A 17240-nucleotide genomic window follows, 5' to 3' on the forward strand; every position below is an offset into this window, starting at 1 on the left:
CCTTGTAAAGCCGCCAAATCCAGGTCTTCAATTGGAGAAAGAAACACATCCAATATGTTGCTTTTCAGATGACTTTCTCTCAATATTACATAGGCAAGAGAGCTTTGTGCGACTCCCACAAACCGCTTCGGACACCACCCACCGCCCACTCACCAGGGGAGCTGAAGCAACTACAACTATATGATGAAGATACAAATACACGTCTGAACTCTGAAGCACAAACACAAAAGCCACCAAAATTGACCAAGCACACAACTGAAGCATGAATGCAAAAGCCACTGAAGTTGCCCATAATTTAGGCAGTAGATCTATTTTACAAATGAGATAACAAACTCGTGTTTAAAATCTGAAAATATGTATTCATAAAATCATTTTTTCATGCTCGAAAGAAAAATTGGGACAACTGTAAAAGTTTAAAAACTATAATCCATTTCTTAAATTGCATTTTTTTTATGAAGAAAGTTTTATCCTTTTGCAAAAAAAAAAAAAAAAATGTTTACACGGCCACGGGATTCTTTCATATTTTTTAAAATTTTTTTTTCCAAAACAGGAGGGCCCTCTTGACTTAAAAATCAACCGAGTAGCAGCTTGCAACTGAGTGCAAGGTTCCCTTGTACTAAAAATAGAAACACCTGGTAGAGAAGGTCACGGAAAGAATGAAGGAAACAAGGCCATGCGGACAGCAGCGAATTTCCAGCAAAGCCACTACTACCAGATGGCAAAAAACCAAAACGTCCCTCAAAGTCACAACAATCACGAGATAACCGGTCCATTTTCACTGTAGCAATTCCAACTCTCGCTTTTAGCATAGTAAAGATGTACAGCTACTACTGCTAAATTTTTTCTCATATTTGTTCCCATATTGTTGATAAAAAAAAACTTATTAAAATTTAGCATTAAAAAAAAAAAAACCAATGGATGAGGCTAAATCAACATTTTTACTTCCTAAATCCTAACATTGCACAAATTTAAATAGTAACGGTACGAATTAGCAATGCGCCATCAATTCATCAAAGGCATGGGTGGAGTTAACACAACACGTTACACGTAGGGTGTGTAATTATCACTTTGCAAAAGCCAATCTTTCCATCCACTCATCATACTAACCCCCGGTTTAACTGCAAGTTGTGAATACTCTACACGGCCACATAAAATAGATTTCTTTCAGGCGTGGAGTTGGATGTTTTTCCCATTTCCATTTTAAAGAAGTGGAATTTAAATCAGTTGAGTTGACGCAATTCTTACAGCTTTTTTTTTTTTTAATGTAAATTTGTAGTATAATAGTAGGTGTAAATTAAAATGTGTCAATTCATACATTGACCACTACATCAAAGCTGCACCAGCTCTCCCTTTTTTTATAATCGACGTTTAAGATTTTGCACACCAATTAAAAAAAATTTTTTATTACTTAAATCTGTACACTATTTTCCTTTTGTACCCTTATTAATTGTCTAATTCACTCATATTTTCTCTCACTAGAGTACTAAATGGTGTTGTTTTACTAGGCCAAAAACAATACAAATTAAATGGAGTAGTAATTAAGAACCCTGTATTGGAAAAGAGAAATAAAATGATAAAATTGTGAAAAAATAATTAATACTGTATGGGGATAATAAAACGATAGATAAAAGTATACTAGAGCAAATTTCTTAAACGTCAGTTATAAAAAAAGGGAGGGAGTAACAATAATAAAATTAAATCAAATTAACTATGGAATTGAAGTGGGCGCCCCACCGCCACGTGCATGAAAGAAGTGTAAGCGATGGAAAATGGGACGGCTGGAGAGCATCCAACTAACTTGAGCCACTCCCTTTACTTTAGTTTCCTCTCCCATCCAGCCTTATTGCAGCTTTGCTTTGTTTGTTTGCTCTATTTTCTTTTTTTTTTTTTTCCCCCGTTCCATCCAAACTCCAAAGTGCGCCGTCCTCCCTCCCCTTCTGAGCTCTTTAACACTGCCTAAATTGCGGCACCACTGACTGCAACTCATCATCTGATCTAATATAACTATTTCACTTCTCCATTTTCAGCGGCCACTCGATCCTTCCTTCACGAACTCGCAAGTTTCCTAGTACGTCCATCTCCCTCCTGCCTGGCAAAGTGAGCAAGAGATGTCAGACTGGGGTCCAATATTCGTGGCAGTGGTACTGTTCGTTCTGTTATCACCGGGGCTGCTATTTCAAATTCCCGGCCACCACAGGTGCGTGGAATTCGGCAATCTGCAGACCAGTGGCGCTGCCATAATGGTGCATTCCCTCCTCTACTTTGCTCTCATTTCTGTCTTCTTACTGGCCATCAAGCTCCATTTGTACCTGGGGTAGAGTCTCAGAGACGACTGTGAAGGCACGAATTTCTTTTCTTTTCTTCCTCTTTTTTTTTTTCAATTTAACCAAAAAAAAAAAAATTTGCGCCTCCACGGTGGCGCAAACGTAAACCAGAAATGTCAATAGTAATGTTATAGTAGTAGTACTTGTATCTGCTGTTTTAAATACTTGGGCTGGGACTTTTCGGTTTTCCCGGCCGGAATCTACTGCAATATGTCTAAGTCGAGAGTTGCACCTTATCCATTCATTCAACTGCTTCAATTGAGTTACACTGTTCATTGCTATTTGCACGAACGGTCGTGCTCTAGCCTCTAGGCGATTGCTTCATCAATTACGAAGATTAGGTGAAATTACACAGCGTATTGGTGGTGAATTGGTGGAGTGGATTTCGCTTATAGAGTGGATCGATTGTGACGTTGAACTCATTGGTTACCAATCAAAATTCTAGCTTCTTCATAGATATAATAGATATATACATGTGTGTGTGTGTGTGTGTGAGAGAGAGAGAGAGAGAAATTGTCTACAACAACTTTACAGTGGACACAATTGGCAGGTTCCCAACTGCGTTGCACTGGGCTGATAGATGGCAAAGGCAGCAGGCAGGAAAATCCAATTAAATGGTAGTAGTAATAACAATAATAAATAAAGAATACAAAGACGGAATCCACAATCGGAAATGCAAAACCAAAAATAATAAGGGAACTAAATCCGCACTTTGTACGAGTTATCATCAAATATTAATGGTACAATGCCTTAGTGCATTAGGATGTCAATTTACGATGCTAGAGTGTGGAATTAGCTTATCTCAGAATTAAAAGGGTGCAAGTAAAAGAACAGAAGAAAGAAACAAAATCCGAAACGCCTTGTTCTTTGGAGGAGTGATCTCAAACAACGAGAGGAGGAAGGTCCATGCAACTAGTAGTGGTATTATAAAACTCTGAAAGGGATTGATGTAATTACATCCACTGCAAAGGCATTCAATGACTTGCAAGCTTTTATTCGGCCAACAATTTGCCGCCGTAGACAATAGTCAACAAATTCATTCCAGTCATATATTATTGTATGCCAATAAATTATGGAGTTACTGCTTAAAAAGAAATCTCTGTACCAACTCCGAATAATTCTAGGCTCGTCTCATGAAGGTGGTTGTGAGGTCAAATCATGGCTTGTTTTTTCCTTTTTTTCTTTTTTTTTTTCCACCAGCCTAAGATGAAATGCTAGCTGCAATGGTGATTACAGTACAGTTGCGAGAAGGAAGTCTTCCTTTCTATCCAGACCACTCATTTAAAAGAGATGATAATAATACTAATTAGGGTTAATAACAGTACTTTGTTCCCCTGAACTTAGTGGGTATTCACACTTTGTGCCCTTCAACCTTAAAACATGTACATTTTTACCCCATGAACATTAGTCAAAGCTAGAAATACCAACAAAAGTGAGTGAAATGATATTATTGTCCTTTTATTTATGAAATTATCTATAACTTAATATTATTATTTCCTTTCATTATTAAAAAATGTACATCTTCCCTATATTATCAATAATACAACAATCTCTGAAAAAAAATAGTTTACATTTATTTTATGTCCTTAAAATTTTTCCTTTTGGGTTAACATTCACTTTTTGTATATGTTTCTTTCAATTTATTATACTTTAAGTCAAACAAAAAGGATAAATAATATAATGCCAAAATAAGGATAATTACCATATATCTTATTCAAAAAGAGGTAATATTAAACTTGCTTTTTGTTTTAAAAAAAAGTAATTTTTATCATTTCAGTTTACGCAAACTTTTAACTTAATACCATTTTCATTTTTGTTGATATACTCATAGTTTAGTATTATTGCTTTTTCTTCTTTAAAAAAAATGAAATTTGATTTTATCTCCACTTTTCTTCTTTAATTTTAAAACTAAGGCATATCAACCATTTTTAGCGAATTTGATTAAGAATTTAATATTGGAATAATTTGATAAATGAAAATGACAATAATATTAGTATAAAAGTTTAAATAACTTAAAATAATAAGAAATACTTTAAAAAATTAGTTTAGTAGTATAACCTTTTTGAAATTTTGGCAATTGTATTCATTTTAGGCATTGTGTTATTGATCCATTTTGTTTGACTTGAAATCTAATAAATTGAATAAAACACATATAAATGTGAACATTAATCCAACAAAAAAATCAAAGACATAAACTAAATATTAACCATCTTTAACTTTTTTGTAGTTTGATATTTCTATGCAGTTGATATGATTGAGATTATGCAAATCTTTTAGCAATGGAAGAAAATGATACTAAAATTACAGATAAGTTCATGAATAAAAGGGTAATAATGTCATTGCACAGTCCGCATGACAACCTCGCCCGACCGTGCCCGACAGGCAGCCAACATGCACTCATATAAAGATGTCCTAACAGGAAAACTGGAACTGTTAGTAGACCCAAACTCTCTTCTCCCAACTGCTTGACAAGCCATGCGGGCTTATCAGAAGCATGGAGGCTATACTAGATGTTACTAGAGGTGTGTAGAGAGTTGTAGAATATTCCGGAATGCTCTAATGTAGGTCTAGAGTTTGTACATAAGAGTCTAACTATTTGTAGAAAGTTCTAGAGACTAAGTGTAGGGAGAATTCTCTAGAATGTTGTATAGCATTCTTGGCTTGCCTATAAATAGGCCAAGCCCTCTCATTTGTAAACAACGGTGGAAACACTCTTGTAAGCGCTTTCAAGTGCAATACAAGCTTTCCTCTTAGCCTCCAACATTTCCCTACTCGTTTCTTTCTTTATGCTTCCGCACATTTACCGCGCATAGGAGCAAAAGCTGAATTAGCCAACTATTCATAGCTAGAGTCGTAGACGTTTGCTAGTGTCACACGGTGTGAGTGCTTATAGGGAATTAGGCAGCCCGTAATAGGTGGTATCAGAGTTTGATACCAAATTTGCGTGGAAACGATAGCAGGAATAGCTTCGAAGTCACCACGGAGCCGCAAGAGAAACACGTTGCAAGAGAGCATGAGAGAGCCGCTCCTAGCCGTGCCAAGGGCAAAGTATGAGTACTCCCTTTAGTTTGAGGGGCAAAGCATTATCAACCCTAATAATGATCTACACGTACAAAGTTTCGGGTCGGGTGTTATCCAAATGCAGCAGAACACCCAAATGCAGCATGCTACTGCCTACTGGTAATATTTATCACGTCACTCGCTTTCAGGTCTACTAACCCGAAGGTAGCTTTTTTCACCTTTTAAATGGTAATAAAAGATGAGAACTTGTTTTAGTAGAGCTTCAGTTGTTCACACGTTCCGCTATTGCTAAAAGGATCGTGAATGAGTGGTTCGAGTCTTCTCTAGTGTAGGGCCCCATGCGTTTTTCATGAATCATCTACGTCTAGTCACTCTCTTTCCCGTCAAGAAATTGCATACAAAATATAGTAGATCAGCGTTTTTATTTTACTTGCATCGTACATATAAGTTTTAATTAATTTTTATCTCGCATTCACTATATCTTAAAAAATGTTACATTAATTATTTTAAATAATAAAACCCCAAGCATCCTCTTCTGTATTTTGGTTCTTTACAAAAAATGGTATAGAAATAAAATTGCATTCTATTACGAGAAAGTGTTGGTACTTTTTTTTCGAATACGATAAATTTTATTCTATACATATACCTATTATGTAGTAAGGAGAAGGGGTGGATTCAAGCATATCAATGGAAAAATTGGAAAGAACTGAAGCGCATTGGTATTTTAAAATTACATAAGATTTTACTAATTCTGTTTTTAATTCGCAAGAAGAACCACATACCGTCTGGAATCATTGGATTTGTTTGGATAGAGTATTATTTGAAATAATTGATGTAACACTTTTTATGATGTGATGTATGTGAGATAAAAAGATAATTAAAAATATAAAAAATAAGTTAAAAAGTATTTATGATACAAATCAAATATTAAACAAATCCATTATTACTTTCCCCATGCAGGGGCAGCGCTGCTCTTTCAAGTAAACTTTCGGCAGCAATTTTTTTGTTTTTTATTAACTCCCCGGTAGCTAAGCTTCCCGACTGAAGCAAACTTGCCTTCGCTTTTAAAAGACCATTAACTTATTAGTATTAGTAGTACTCGGTGCTTTTAAGTTTTATAAGCATGCAGCTCAAGACGAAAAATCAACCCAGTTGCTTCCCTTAGCTATACTACTTCCGCGCGAAATTCCAGACAAACGCAAAAAAAAAACCAATAATAATAATAATAACACGCACTACTAACCGTCGCGTAGCAAATCGAATGCAGTGTATCTCATCACCCAAAGCTATGAAAGCCACTTAAAAAAAATTCAGAAAAGCTATGTTTATGATTTTTAATTAAACAAAATGGCGTGGTGCAGCGGCAAGATGAACGGCAGCCCAATCTTTAAGATACTGCCCGTCTGCCACGTACTACTAAATGCTTTTGGGTCACAAGGACCGTAACCCCATCCCCGTTGCCCGTTTCACTTGTAACTTTTTGGTATGCCCCAAATCCACCAGCTTTTCTACTACTACTGCTAACTTTATGACAACTATTTTAGCTGTATCCTATTCCTCCCATTCTCGTTATTCCTTTCTTCGCTCACTCCTTCAAGAATCCGCTGCCTTTTTTTTTCAAGCCTATAAGTGGTACGGTGTAATCAATCTTTCTTAGCTTAGCAAAACTGGTGCGTAGTGATAGTAAAAGAAAGAGGGAGGTAGGGAAGGCAGGACTCAGGAGAGACGAGATCCAGCAGCAGTAGCAAGTTGTGAGAGTAAGATGGCAGATTGGGGGCCGGTGGTAATAGCGGTGGTGCTGTTCGTGCTGTTGAGTCCAGGGCTGTTGATTCAGTTACCGGGGAGATCAAGAGTGGTGGAGTTCGGAAACATGCAGACAAGTGGGCTGTCGATACTGGTTCACACCATCATCTTCTTTGGCCTCATCACCATTTTTCTCATTGCCATTGGGGTTCATATCTACACCGGCTAGACCAAACCGCACCAACCCCCCCCCCCGGGGCTAGCTTCTTCTTCTTCTTCTATAAACGTTTTTTCCTATTGCTGTCTCTGTCTGTCCACAGATATCTTGATTTCTTAATTTCTTCTTGTTTGCTGGTGTAGTTTGACTGGGTTGAGCCCCTGAAGCTGCACGGGATTTTATCGTGTTCTCATTGGGGGAGGGGGCCACTGTGCGGTTGGTCTGCTTTAATTTGCTTTCGTTCAGTAATCGGTGTTGTTTTGGGCATTTCAAGTGCATCAACTGATCGCATTTCAGTAGTATTTGCAATCTATATACTGCTGCCGTGCTACGTTACTAGCATAAAAAAAGCAGCTGCGTCTTTACTTGTACTTGCAAATTTGTGCACGCATTCTGCGATCTCTTTAACCACCACCACCACCACATTGATTAATTTCTGTCTTGAAACTCGTTTCTGAAAATGGATGAGCGATTTGAGATTTGCCGTTCCCTTGACCCGACCCATCTTCAATCAATAATTTTTGGTGTTATCTGAGCCCTTTCACTAAAGTGATAGTCTAGTTGCTTAATTGCTTGAGGATTAGCCCCGCAATCTAGCACCAAAACGTAAACAATTCGTATTCGTTACCGTTGCCTCAAGAAGACTTTAGGATGCGATTCTTCCACCAAATTCAACAAATGCATGGACGAATCCAGCGCATCAGGCCCTGAGCTAGTCCGGTGCGCTTTGAAATCCTGCCAACACAAGTCATCAATCCTCCAGACATCTGGTGTTTTCTTGCATCTGGCGTTGAAACCCGGACATGCCTGTCCTGGTAAATTAGTTATTGATCCGACTTTTACTTCTGGTACCCAAAAAGAAAGAAATACTAGTACACATTCAACAGCTGACAATTCGTGCCTGTTACTTGCTCTCTGTCTCCAAATGAAAGGATGCGCGACGGAGAGAGTATACATTCAAAGGCACAAAAAGCCATCGTAACATAACGTGGTGCAGAGATGTGTTAAAACTGTAGAAAGAAATTGGTTTCTCCTATTTCTTTGTTTTGAGTAGTAACAATAATGCTCCCCCTATATATGCTTCTTCGATTACTTGTACAGCGCGCCCTTTCCGGTCTTTAATGCAGAGGCCATATAAAAAAAAAAAAAAAAATAGACCCAAGAGAGAGAGGTACGGGTACCCAAAAGACTGGGCACTGTTCCTAAAAGTTTAAATCAAAGCCAGCTCCAACCTTCCATGTGCTAATACTACAGAGAGCAGCAGCCAGCCATAAGAAAAATCAGGCCGCTCAATCTTGCCGAGCATCTCCCAACTAATCTAAACTGCTTCACAAGAGCTTCCAGGCTGCAGCAGAGATAGAACAGGGGAATTTTATTCAGCAAGTCTTCGATGCAGTGATTTCAGACCATTTTACCATTTATTTACCAGAAAACAGAGGACAACAAAAGCCAGATCAGATCAGGAAAGCATGTGCTATGGCACAGAGTACCAGGTAAAATATGGTTTTACTCAATGGAATAAGCCACTATTACCTATTACTTTATAAAATAAATTAATTAATTAAAAAAAAAAAAAAAAAAGAAGAAGCAGCTTTCATGACACACTTGCTACTATCTTTCAAGTTCTAGAAAACAAATCGATATAACTCAGATACTGGACTACTAGAGAATTTCCATGACGAGATATCTTTAACACCACTAGCAATGGCCAAGAAATGTTGGTAGAATGAAGTCAACTTGAAATTACACCACCATATGGGGTCCCGACTCCCGAGTAAAATTGAGACTGCTGTTCTCCTCAAATTCACGACACAACTTAAAACGTGGAACAAATGATGCCAGGGCCACTTCCACAGTGTCAATCACTCGCAGGAAAAAAATTTTCAAATCAGTCAAAGGAAGTAGTTATCCGGTGAATGAAAGGACGATAAAGGATCTCAAACATTTCTTTAGTAATCACATCAGTGACGCGTGGGAGAGACGCAAAAGGACAGTTCTACTGCATGCACAATACTACACTTTGTAAAGCCTTCGCCAAAGTGTGACTGAAAATGAGACTGAAAGGCCACAAGATTTAGAGTAATCATACATGTTAAACACACCGAACGCCGGAGCACAAATAATTCACTGCTATTGTTCGGTAAACACACACACACACACACACAAGCACAGAGCCCAGAACCGTACAGGAAGCAGTCACCATCCATGCAACTGCGTACACACAAAAATGTTGGCACGCATTGCATCAGTCGTAAACCAAAAACGCTTTTGCAAGTTTTACCAGAAAGTGCCATTGCAAAGGAGAGAGAGCTTGAGAAATCATCACACAATGAGTGTGGTGGTAATTTGCATCTCACCATACAATACAACAATCTAAAGATACACAAAGCATCTTGAAGTTGGCAGGAAGAGCACATCCATTAAGATGGACAACGAATGCGAAGTCCTTAATCCACTCCAGAGATTGTGAATGGACTAACAAAATTCATAACAGGTAAAAACAAGCCGTCGCACCCATAATTAAACAGCCCCAAACTCTTGTATCTGGCAACTAATACGTCACAAGGACACTTTGTTAAGAAAGTGCTAATTAGCCAATTACAACCAGAAAAAGACATTCTTGATAAGTTAAAGACAAGACCGACATATCTGGCTAAGCAAGTTTCATTTCACAATCTACAGAGTCATTAAAATTCCACCCCCCATAGCTAGCACAATCATAAGATCAGGCTACCGGTAAGTCAGAACCACGCATCAATTTACCTAGCTAAGAAGCAGAGGGTCTGTTTGGATTGTGAATTATTAGAGATATTTTTACTGTAGCACTTTTTGTGATGTGATGTATGTGAGATAAAAAGGTAATTGGGAAGGTAAAAAGGTGTATTGAAAATTGTAATGATGATGTAAGCAAATAAATTTTGAGAAATAAAGCCCAGTCCAAACAAAGCCAGAATCGTTTACGTTTATCGCTAAAGAAAAAGAATATAATACTCTCTCTCCGTCCTATTGAAATTGAAATAGGACAGTGCCATGTTTTTCTTTACAAAGTTTTAAAATGTTGGTCACCTTACTAAAGTTTAGAGTCAAAAGTTACTTTATTCTCCTTTTCTAATATTATCCCACTTTAATATGCATTCCATGCCTACTAAATTCAGATTTGGAGGACAATTTTGAAAACAAATCCACTAACCTCACCATCAAGGTGTATGCGACAAACAATTTAATTTGGGTGGAGGGAGAACTAGTTAAGCCAAAAAAAAACTAAAAACTAAAAACGTGAAGTGAAACGAAGAATCTTACAATTACAATCCTTTCTGGGAGATGGCGGGCAGGAGCTGTGACAAAGAATCGCCCGTCCCAGCATAGACAAGCTTGAAACCAACCCAACTGCATAAAAGACCATCACCAATCCGATCACCCAAGGCATCAAAAGGAACCCAATAAAGAAAGTCACCGATCCACACAGCATCAGCGCCAGAGATATCCCCAAAAGCAAAGAAGCAAACCCGGCCGGTGTAATCTGTTGCATACCCGTCTGCCTTCTCCTCACCGCCAACCCAGTTGCAGACGAGGAAGATTCATCCGACGGGACACTGTCAGACTCGTCGGAAAACTCAATCGGAGTCGGTGGAGATCGTAAAATGTTCATAATCATTGCTGACAGCTCGTAAAACACCTTCGACTGCTGATCTTGTTGTCTCCCCATCGTGTTTCTTCAATTTCCTGTTACAAATCTATTTTTGAAAAATTCGCAAAATGCCAATTCCAACCCGGAACTATAAGAAAAGGAAAAGCTTGATTCCTGGAGCGATCAAATGGAAAAGAGGCCTCAAAAATTCAATTTGTGGAAATCGAGGCGAATGGATAAAGTTTTGAGGGGGGATTTTAGTTACGTTTATCCGTTTAATGGATTTTAAACGTTGCCAAGTTTTAAACCTTATCGGAGAATGGTGCTTCCGTAATGTTAAATACTACTACTGCTAAATTAGTAGTAATTACTAGTACTGAATTTTATATCGTGTTAGACTTAAAAAAGAGCTTTCAGAGGGACAACAACTGCAAATGGCACAAAGGAATTTTATCGTGTTAGACTCAAGACAACAAAGGGGGGGGGGGGGGGGGGGGTTTTTTTTTTTTTTTTAAAAGGAATGTGTGCTGTTTCAATGACGTATAGTTGTGCAATGGGCTGCTAGTCCAGTACACATCTGCATACGGATTATTGAGGAAATTTTATGCATTTGTGTTTATTCTACTTTGCAACCCTAAAGTTCTTTTATTGTAAATTTGCATCAGAGTTTCATTTGGATGTCTCTTCTCCCGTAAAAATTTGTACCGCAATTTGCCCTCTTTTTTTTTTTTTGGTAAGAAAGACTGCGTTCAAAATAACGTTTAACACAGGTTTACAGACCGAATTTTGCCCTCATTGTCAGTGAGTCGAGAGTCGGGAGTTATCGTATAAGTAGGATGTCAAGCTAGTATCTCCTATTTGAGAAACGTCAAATTATTGAAATGCGATAGCTAATTTATCATGTAAAGTTAATTCAAATACGGACACAATATGGAATGGTCATGTCTGTTGTTAGGATTAATCGCTCAAATTATGACATAAAACATCTTTAAAATTGAGAGGATTGATACGTTTTGATAAAAAAAAGTTCTAAAGTATGGTTGTCAATAATTGTATGATAATTTATCCATAAATCTTTATTCCACTAGTTTTATCCTTGTTACGTATATCTTAACGTTATACTATTATTAGCCGAGCTCAAATTCACTTAGAAATAGCTTTTTGGTGTTTAAACCCTAATTGGGATGCACGTCATCTTAACCAAGATTGTCAAGTCTTAGGTACAAAGTAAAATATGTCAAGCTTGAAGGGTGCAAATGACAAGAACCCCTTTTTAGAACGATTGCATTAAAACGATGTAGCGTGTAGGAGAAAATAGCTAGAGGAGTGCTTTATCAGGAAGGGGTGTAGTTGAGTATGGGAGAGGATAAAAGGATCCTGTTGGGTCGGTGCAACGAGGTAAGGGTGACGCGTCACGTTCTATGAGCGCTTAATGTACACGCGCAATTATTGGAGTTGTCGATCTATTCTGATTGATGCGGAGAATCTGATTCGGGGTAGCGAATAGCGATGACGTGGGGGCTTTATCTTCTCAAGACTGCGAAGGCGAGTCCACACACTGTTTGAGTGCAGAGGTGGAGGCGCGTGCAGGGGATTGTTGACGGTGGACTACCGTGGCACGGCGGGCGTTGGTTGGAATGGAATGGTTTAGCAGTGGAGTTGACAACCACGTGTCCCTGAGTTGGCTTTTTATCAAAATTTTTGCTGACTGATTAGTTATATCACCTTCGTGTTTTCCAGAATAAGGGTCAAAAAGAAGACGAGGAACAAATAGCTTTTTTAATTTTTTCCCCCCAAAAAAAAATTTTTTACCGCTGCTGCAGCTGCTGCCATAAGTAACCATACAAGAGTTGAGCAAGTCTTCACATACGATAAGCCAACAGCCTCTTGGACAAGCTGTTGGGCACCACTAACACTTTCAAATTTTGGTGGAGGTAAAAAATTAAGGATATAATTCTTACCTTTCATCGTATATTTATCACTTAATTATGACTATTATTTTTAGGTGACTTCTTTCGACGAAATTCTACCAGCATTCTAAATTAGACCAGTATAAGTTATATATATATTAACATTACGAAGAAAAAAAAAAAGAAAAACTTTACATAGGATAGGGTGTGACGTGCTCTATGTAGCCTAGGGACTCCCGTCACTATCCCGTCGACTGACACCAAGAGTAGTATCACCAAAGCCCTGAGAAGGACGGTCTGATATTTTCTTGCCTGATTGCATACTCTTTTTTTTTTTTTTTTCGGTTGAAGGAAATGATTGCACACTCTTGCAAAGGCCTCAGCAACAAATAGCTCATCGATAATCCGCACATTTATCATCGTCTCATGTCCAAGTCTTTATCACGTACGTATGCAAGGCTGAATTATGGAGGTGGGGCTTTTGTTTCCTCGGCCCCTTCTTAATCACCTGCTACGACCCAGACTTGTTTGCTGTCCATAGATAATGGATTAACGCCCACGGTTCTGCTGCAACCATTATTGCTGGCTATCACCAAGTACTAATTACCAACACTTTAGATGGAAAGCCACCGAACCGGCAGCCTCTGTGGGCACTGGACTGTAAAATGTGTACTGAGCTGGACAATTACGGCTGAGTTTTAGTTGTGTTCAAATGTTTGGTGATCTTTTAGACAGCAAAGACGGATGCAGGAAAGGAAATGAATTTTATACGCTCGAGTAAAAAATTAATAGATGCGTAATCGACCAACATGAGCATAGGTATCAGCAGTGATCTGGTGGTTTCAGCTTTCTCTCCCTTTTTAAGGCGCATACAATGATATTTATTTTGTTCCTTCTTAAATTCATTTTCGGTTTTAGTTTAGCTATTGCTTCTTATTTTTCGGCTAATCCCAAGTTAACCACAAACCAAGTCGAATATTAAAAAGACTTTTGAAACCCTTTACTTTTTGGTGTTTGATCGCGACACAACATGTTGGTTGGCAGTTTCAGCCAAAATGATCATATAGTTGGTTGCTAAGTCGCTCTCCGTAGAATCTTCAACGGGGAACTGAATGGACGGTTTTGGATACGATGTTATTTCAAATCCTTGTGCTTGAATGGACTATATTTGTAAAAAATTATTTTCCTGCATTACAAACAAGTTATTTAATCATTTTTTTTAATTTTACAACTATTTTTTTTATCACACATGCGTTATGTTACAAAAAATATAATTATAATTATTCTAAATAATATTTCAAATAATAATAATATTCCAGAACTCCTGTCCTGTTTGTGCATTTTACGCACAGTCAAGCCTTTTATGCTGCTCCACGGTTTTAAAAGTCAAGAAATGAAGTGGGCATGTCTCGGGATGTTTTCTAAGTTGTTCTTGTCGTGACAAAGACCTCCTTAAAAATTGAGTGGGTAAATACTCCGATTATTTATCATTCTATCTCATTCTTCCTCACTGCTTACGCCAATTTTCATCTTACTCAGACTTGTTGCTTGATGGCTTTTCTCACCAAAAAGAAGAGGGGGAAAAAAAAAAAAAAACTTGTTAATGGAGCGAGACAAGATTAACAGGGTGGGAATAAAGTACACGTGAAGAAGAAGAAGAAGAAATTAAGAGAAGTTGTTACCGACTACGACGAAATCAATACACATTCTGAAATGCTCTCTAATTTTTATTTTTTGTTTTTCGAGCAGAATGCTCTTAAAGTTTAGTCATCCCTTTTTGTGTATTGCCTTTTTCTCATCCGTGAATTTGAAAGTTAGCAAGCACTTGAGTAGATCCGACATATGTAAATTATGTGATCTAAATTTTATCACGCCATTTCATCAACTCACGGTGTAACAAAATTTTTGAAGGTTATTGACTAGATCAGCTGGAAAGATTCAAGGGATTGCTTTCTTGAGGTTTCTGACACCTCAGCCCCGATGAAATGATCGAATTAGCCTTAAAGCTTTCAAGGGATATCTTATGTGGACTTAATGAATTAGACCACTGGTTAATCGAATTAATAGAAATAAACACAATTTAGAACTGAAAAAAAAAAAATCTAACTTGCCATGGGAGAAGGTTGCCAATTCTATTATACTAGGTTTCCTTTTCTAATTGATATGCTTGATAAAAAGCTCAATTAAATCAGATTTAAGAAAAATAAAGAAATGGATTTTTTTTTAAAATTTTTGGAGAGAAGTAAACCTTGAACGTGAGCAATTTTGCAGGTAAGGATGTGAGTAGGCATCAAACGGAGGAAAAATTGCTGTCTAGTTCTCGTTAGCAATCTGCTGACCGTGAATATCTTACTTAAGGTGAGAGAAAAGACTTTTCTGATGTTCAAGTTTAGAAGTGTTGTTAGTTACGTGTTTCTTAATTTTTTTTCTTGATCACGCCGAATAATAGCCCTACAAGTGAAATGAATAGGTCCAATCATGCATAAATTGAAAAACATGACATGATCATTTTATATTTCATACTCTCTTATTGTTTTTTTTTTTTTTTTGCTACACTTATATAAGATTGTGTTTGGATTACATTTTTCATGAAAAAATTATTGGACCGATTTAATGTATATAAAAAAAGATAATAGAAAAATATAATCACGAAAAATGACATAATTTTCCAATGAAAAATCGCAATCAAAACAAGGCGTGTTCGCAGACTGACCGTTTCAAAGAGTGGCTGCAGAAGCTGATGCCCATGTATTTGCACTTACAATCCTCACCTTTGACTTTATTAAAATAACAATTTATATTTTTATACTAGATTAACTAACTAACGTAACGTATGAGAGGTATTTGGGGAACCACATTTTTTTCTCTCCTAAGATCATTTTTTTTTTTATTGGGCTAACTTGTTACAAGATAATTAGTTTTAGAGAGATTCATATAAATTTCAAAACTTTGAAAGATGTCAGTGCAACCGTCAGAAATTTCATAAGAGGGTTTTGAATTATGCCTAGGTTCAAATGACAACTAGATCCTTGTTGTAGACAAATCATAAAATACAGCAAACAAGTTGGAAAAAGGCAACTTAATCCTGAGATCTGCTGAAAAAATTATTTTTACCCCTTTTCCTCGTCATCAATTCCCTCCCACCCCAACTGACTAGCCAAGGAATTGATTCCTTGACCAATTAGCAGGAGAGAGCTTTAACTCCCTTCCCCCTTGAAGATCAGTAGACAGTTGTGGTCTGTAAACACCAAAAAGTAAAATCAAGTTGATAGAAAACTACTTTTTACATATAAAAAGTTTCCTTTATTCAAAAGGATAATTTCAAAAATCTCTCATGAGGTTTGTGATAATGTCACTTAGCACTTTTTAATTTTGAAAAATATCACTTAATTTCCCTATTTTTAACATTTTATAATATTCCCAACCAATTTCAAAATATATTGTTAAAAAAATTATTGGTGGTTAGAGATAAGGATGACAACGGGGCGGGGTTGGGGCGGGGGACCCCTCCCCCATCCCCTGCTCCGTTGCCTATTAGTTCCCCCCGTCCCCCGCCCTGTCCCCCGCCCCCACCCCGCTTCCCCCGCGGGGGCACCCGCGGGGTTAATAAAATTTTATTATACAATTTTATTATAATTAAATTTTAATAAATAATCAAGTACTAAAATATCAATACATCACAAAATTATTATTCATTGTAATTTTATAATTGAAACTCATAAAAACAATCAAACAGAAGTTATTTGAATACAATCCAATATAATGAAAGAAATATAACTAAAATAGTCAAATTTTCATTTTTTGTACAAATGCAATCACTAATTCATCGTTGTGTTTGTGCTTTTTTTTTAGAAAAAAGTGTTATTCTATTAAGTGTAATTAGAAATTTAGTATAAATGTATTAGTAAATTTAGTATAACTAATTAATAAATTCTATTAGTAGACATGTATAATTATTCATATAATTGATAATATCAATTATATTACATAAACTAATATATATTATATAATACATCTAACTAATAATATCATTATCATAAGTTTATAACTAATTAACTTACATATAATATATAGTCATTTATATATATATTTATATATATATATTTGTTTTGCGGGTGGCGGGGCGGCGGATGGGGCGGGGGTATACTCCCCCGCCCCGTTTCTAAGCGGGGGGAAAAAATTCCCCCCCTCCGCCCCCGCCCTACCCCCGTCCCAACCCCCGCCCCGTGAGCCCCCCGCACGGCCACCCGTCCCCATTGTCATCCCTAGTTAGAGAATATATTTTCATTCCAATATTGTTAGTTTCTTGTAAAGCATTTTAGATTCATAACAAATCTAGTTTATCTATTAATTTTTGCAAAATGTAGCCTATATGAATTTTTAATTAGGAATTACAA

The 17240-nt window shown here is 37.1% G+C and overlaps 3 protein-coding genes across 3 annotated transcripts; 2 read left to right on the forward strand and 1 right to left on the reverse strand.

The window, feature by feature from the left end:
- The first annotated feature begins 1840 nt into the window (after positions 1 to 1840).
- Positions 1841 to 2568, forward strand: LOC113716736 (uncharacterized). Its single transcript, XM_027241153.2, has one exon. The coding sequence runs from the start codon at positions 2109 to 2111 to the stop codon at positions 2316 to 2318; it is 210 nt and encodes a 69-aa protein (XP_027096954.1). The 5' UTR covers positions 1841 to 2108; the 3' UTR covers positions 2319 to 2568.
- A 4212-nt stretch (positions 2569 to 6780) lies between these two features.
- On the forward strand, positions 6781 to 7676 carry LOC113716735 (uncharacterized). Its single transcript, XM_027241152.2, has one exon. The coding sequence runs from the start codon at positions 7108 to 7110 to the stop codon at positions 7315 to 7317; it is 210 nt and encodes a 69-aa protein (XP_027096953.1). The 5' UTR covers positions 6781 to 7107; the 3' UTR covers positions 7318 to 7676.
- Positions 7677 to 8090: 414 nt separating this feature from the next.
- Positions 8091 to 11417, reverse strand: LOC113716734 (uncharacterized). Its single transcript, XM_027241151.2, has 2 exons — positions 10606 to 11417; positions 8091 to 8650 (listed from the first exon to the last, which is right to left on the reverse strand). The coding sequence occupies exons 1-2, from the start codon at positions 11009 to 11011 to the stop codon at positions 8634 to 8636; spliced, it is 423 nt and encodes a 140-aa protein (XP_027096952.1). The 5' UTR covers positions 11012 to 11417; the 3' UTR covers positions 8091 to 8633.
- Between the last annotated feature and the right edge of the window lie 5823 nt (positions 11418 to 17240).

The sequence above is a fragment of the Coffea arabica genome, chromosome 11c (assembly GCF_036785885.1).
Source record: "Coffea arabica cultivar ET-39 chromosome 11c, Coffea Arabica ET-39 HiFi, whole genome shotgun sequence".
In the NCBI taxonomy this organism is placed as follows: domain Eukaryota; kingdom Viridiplantae; phylum Streptophyta; class Magnoliopsida; order Gentianales; family Rubiaceae; genus Coffea; species Coffea arabica.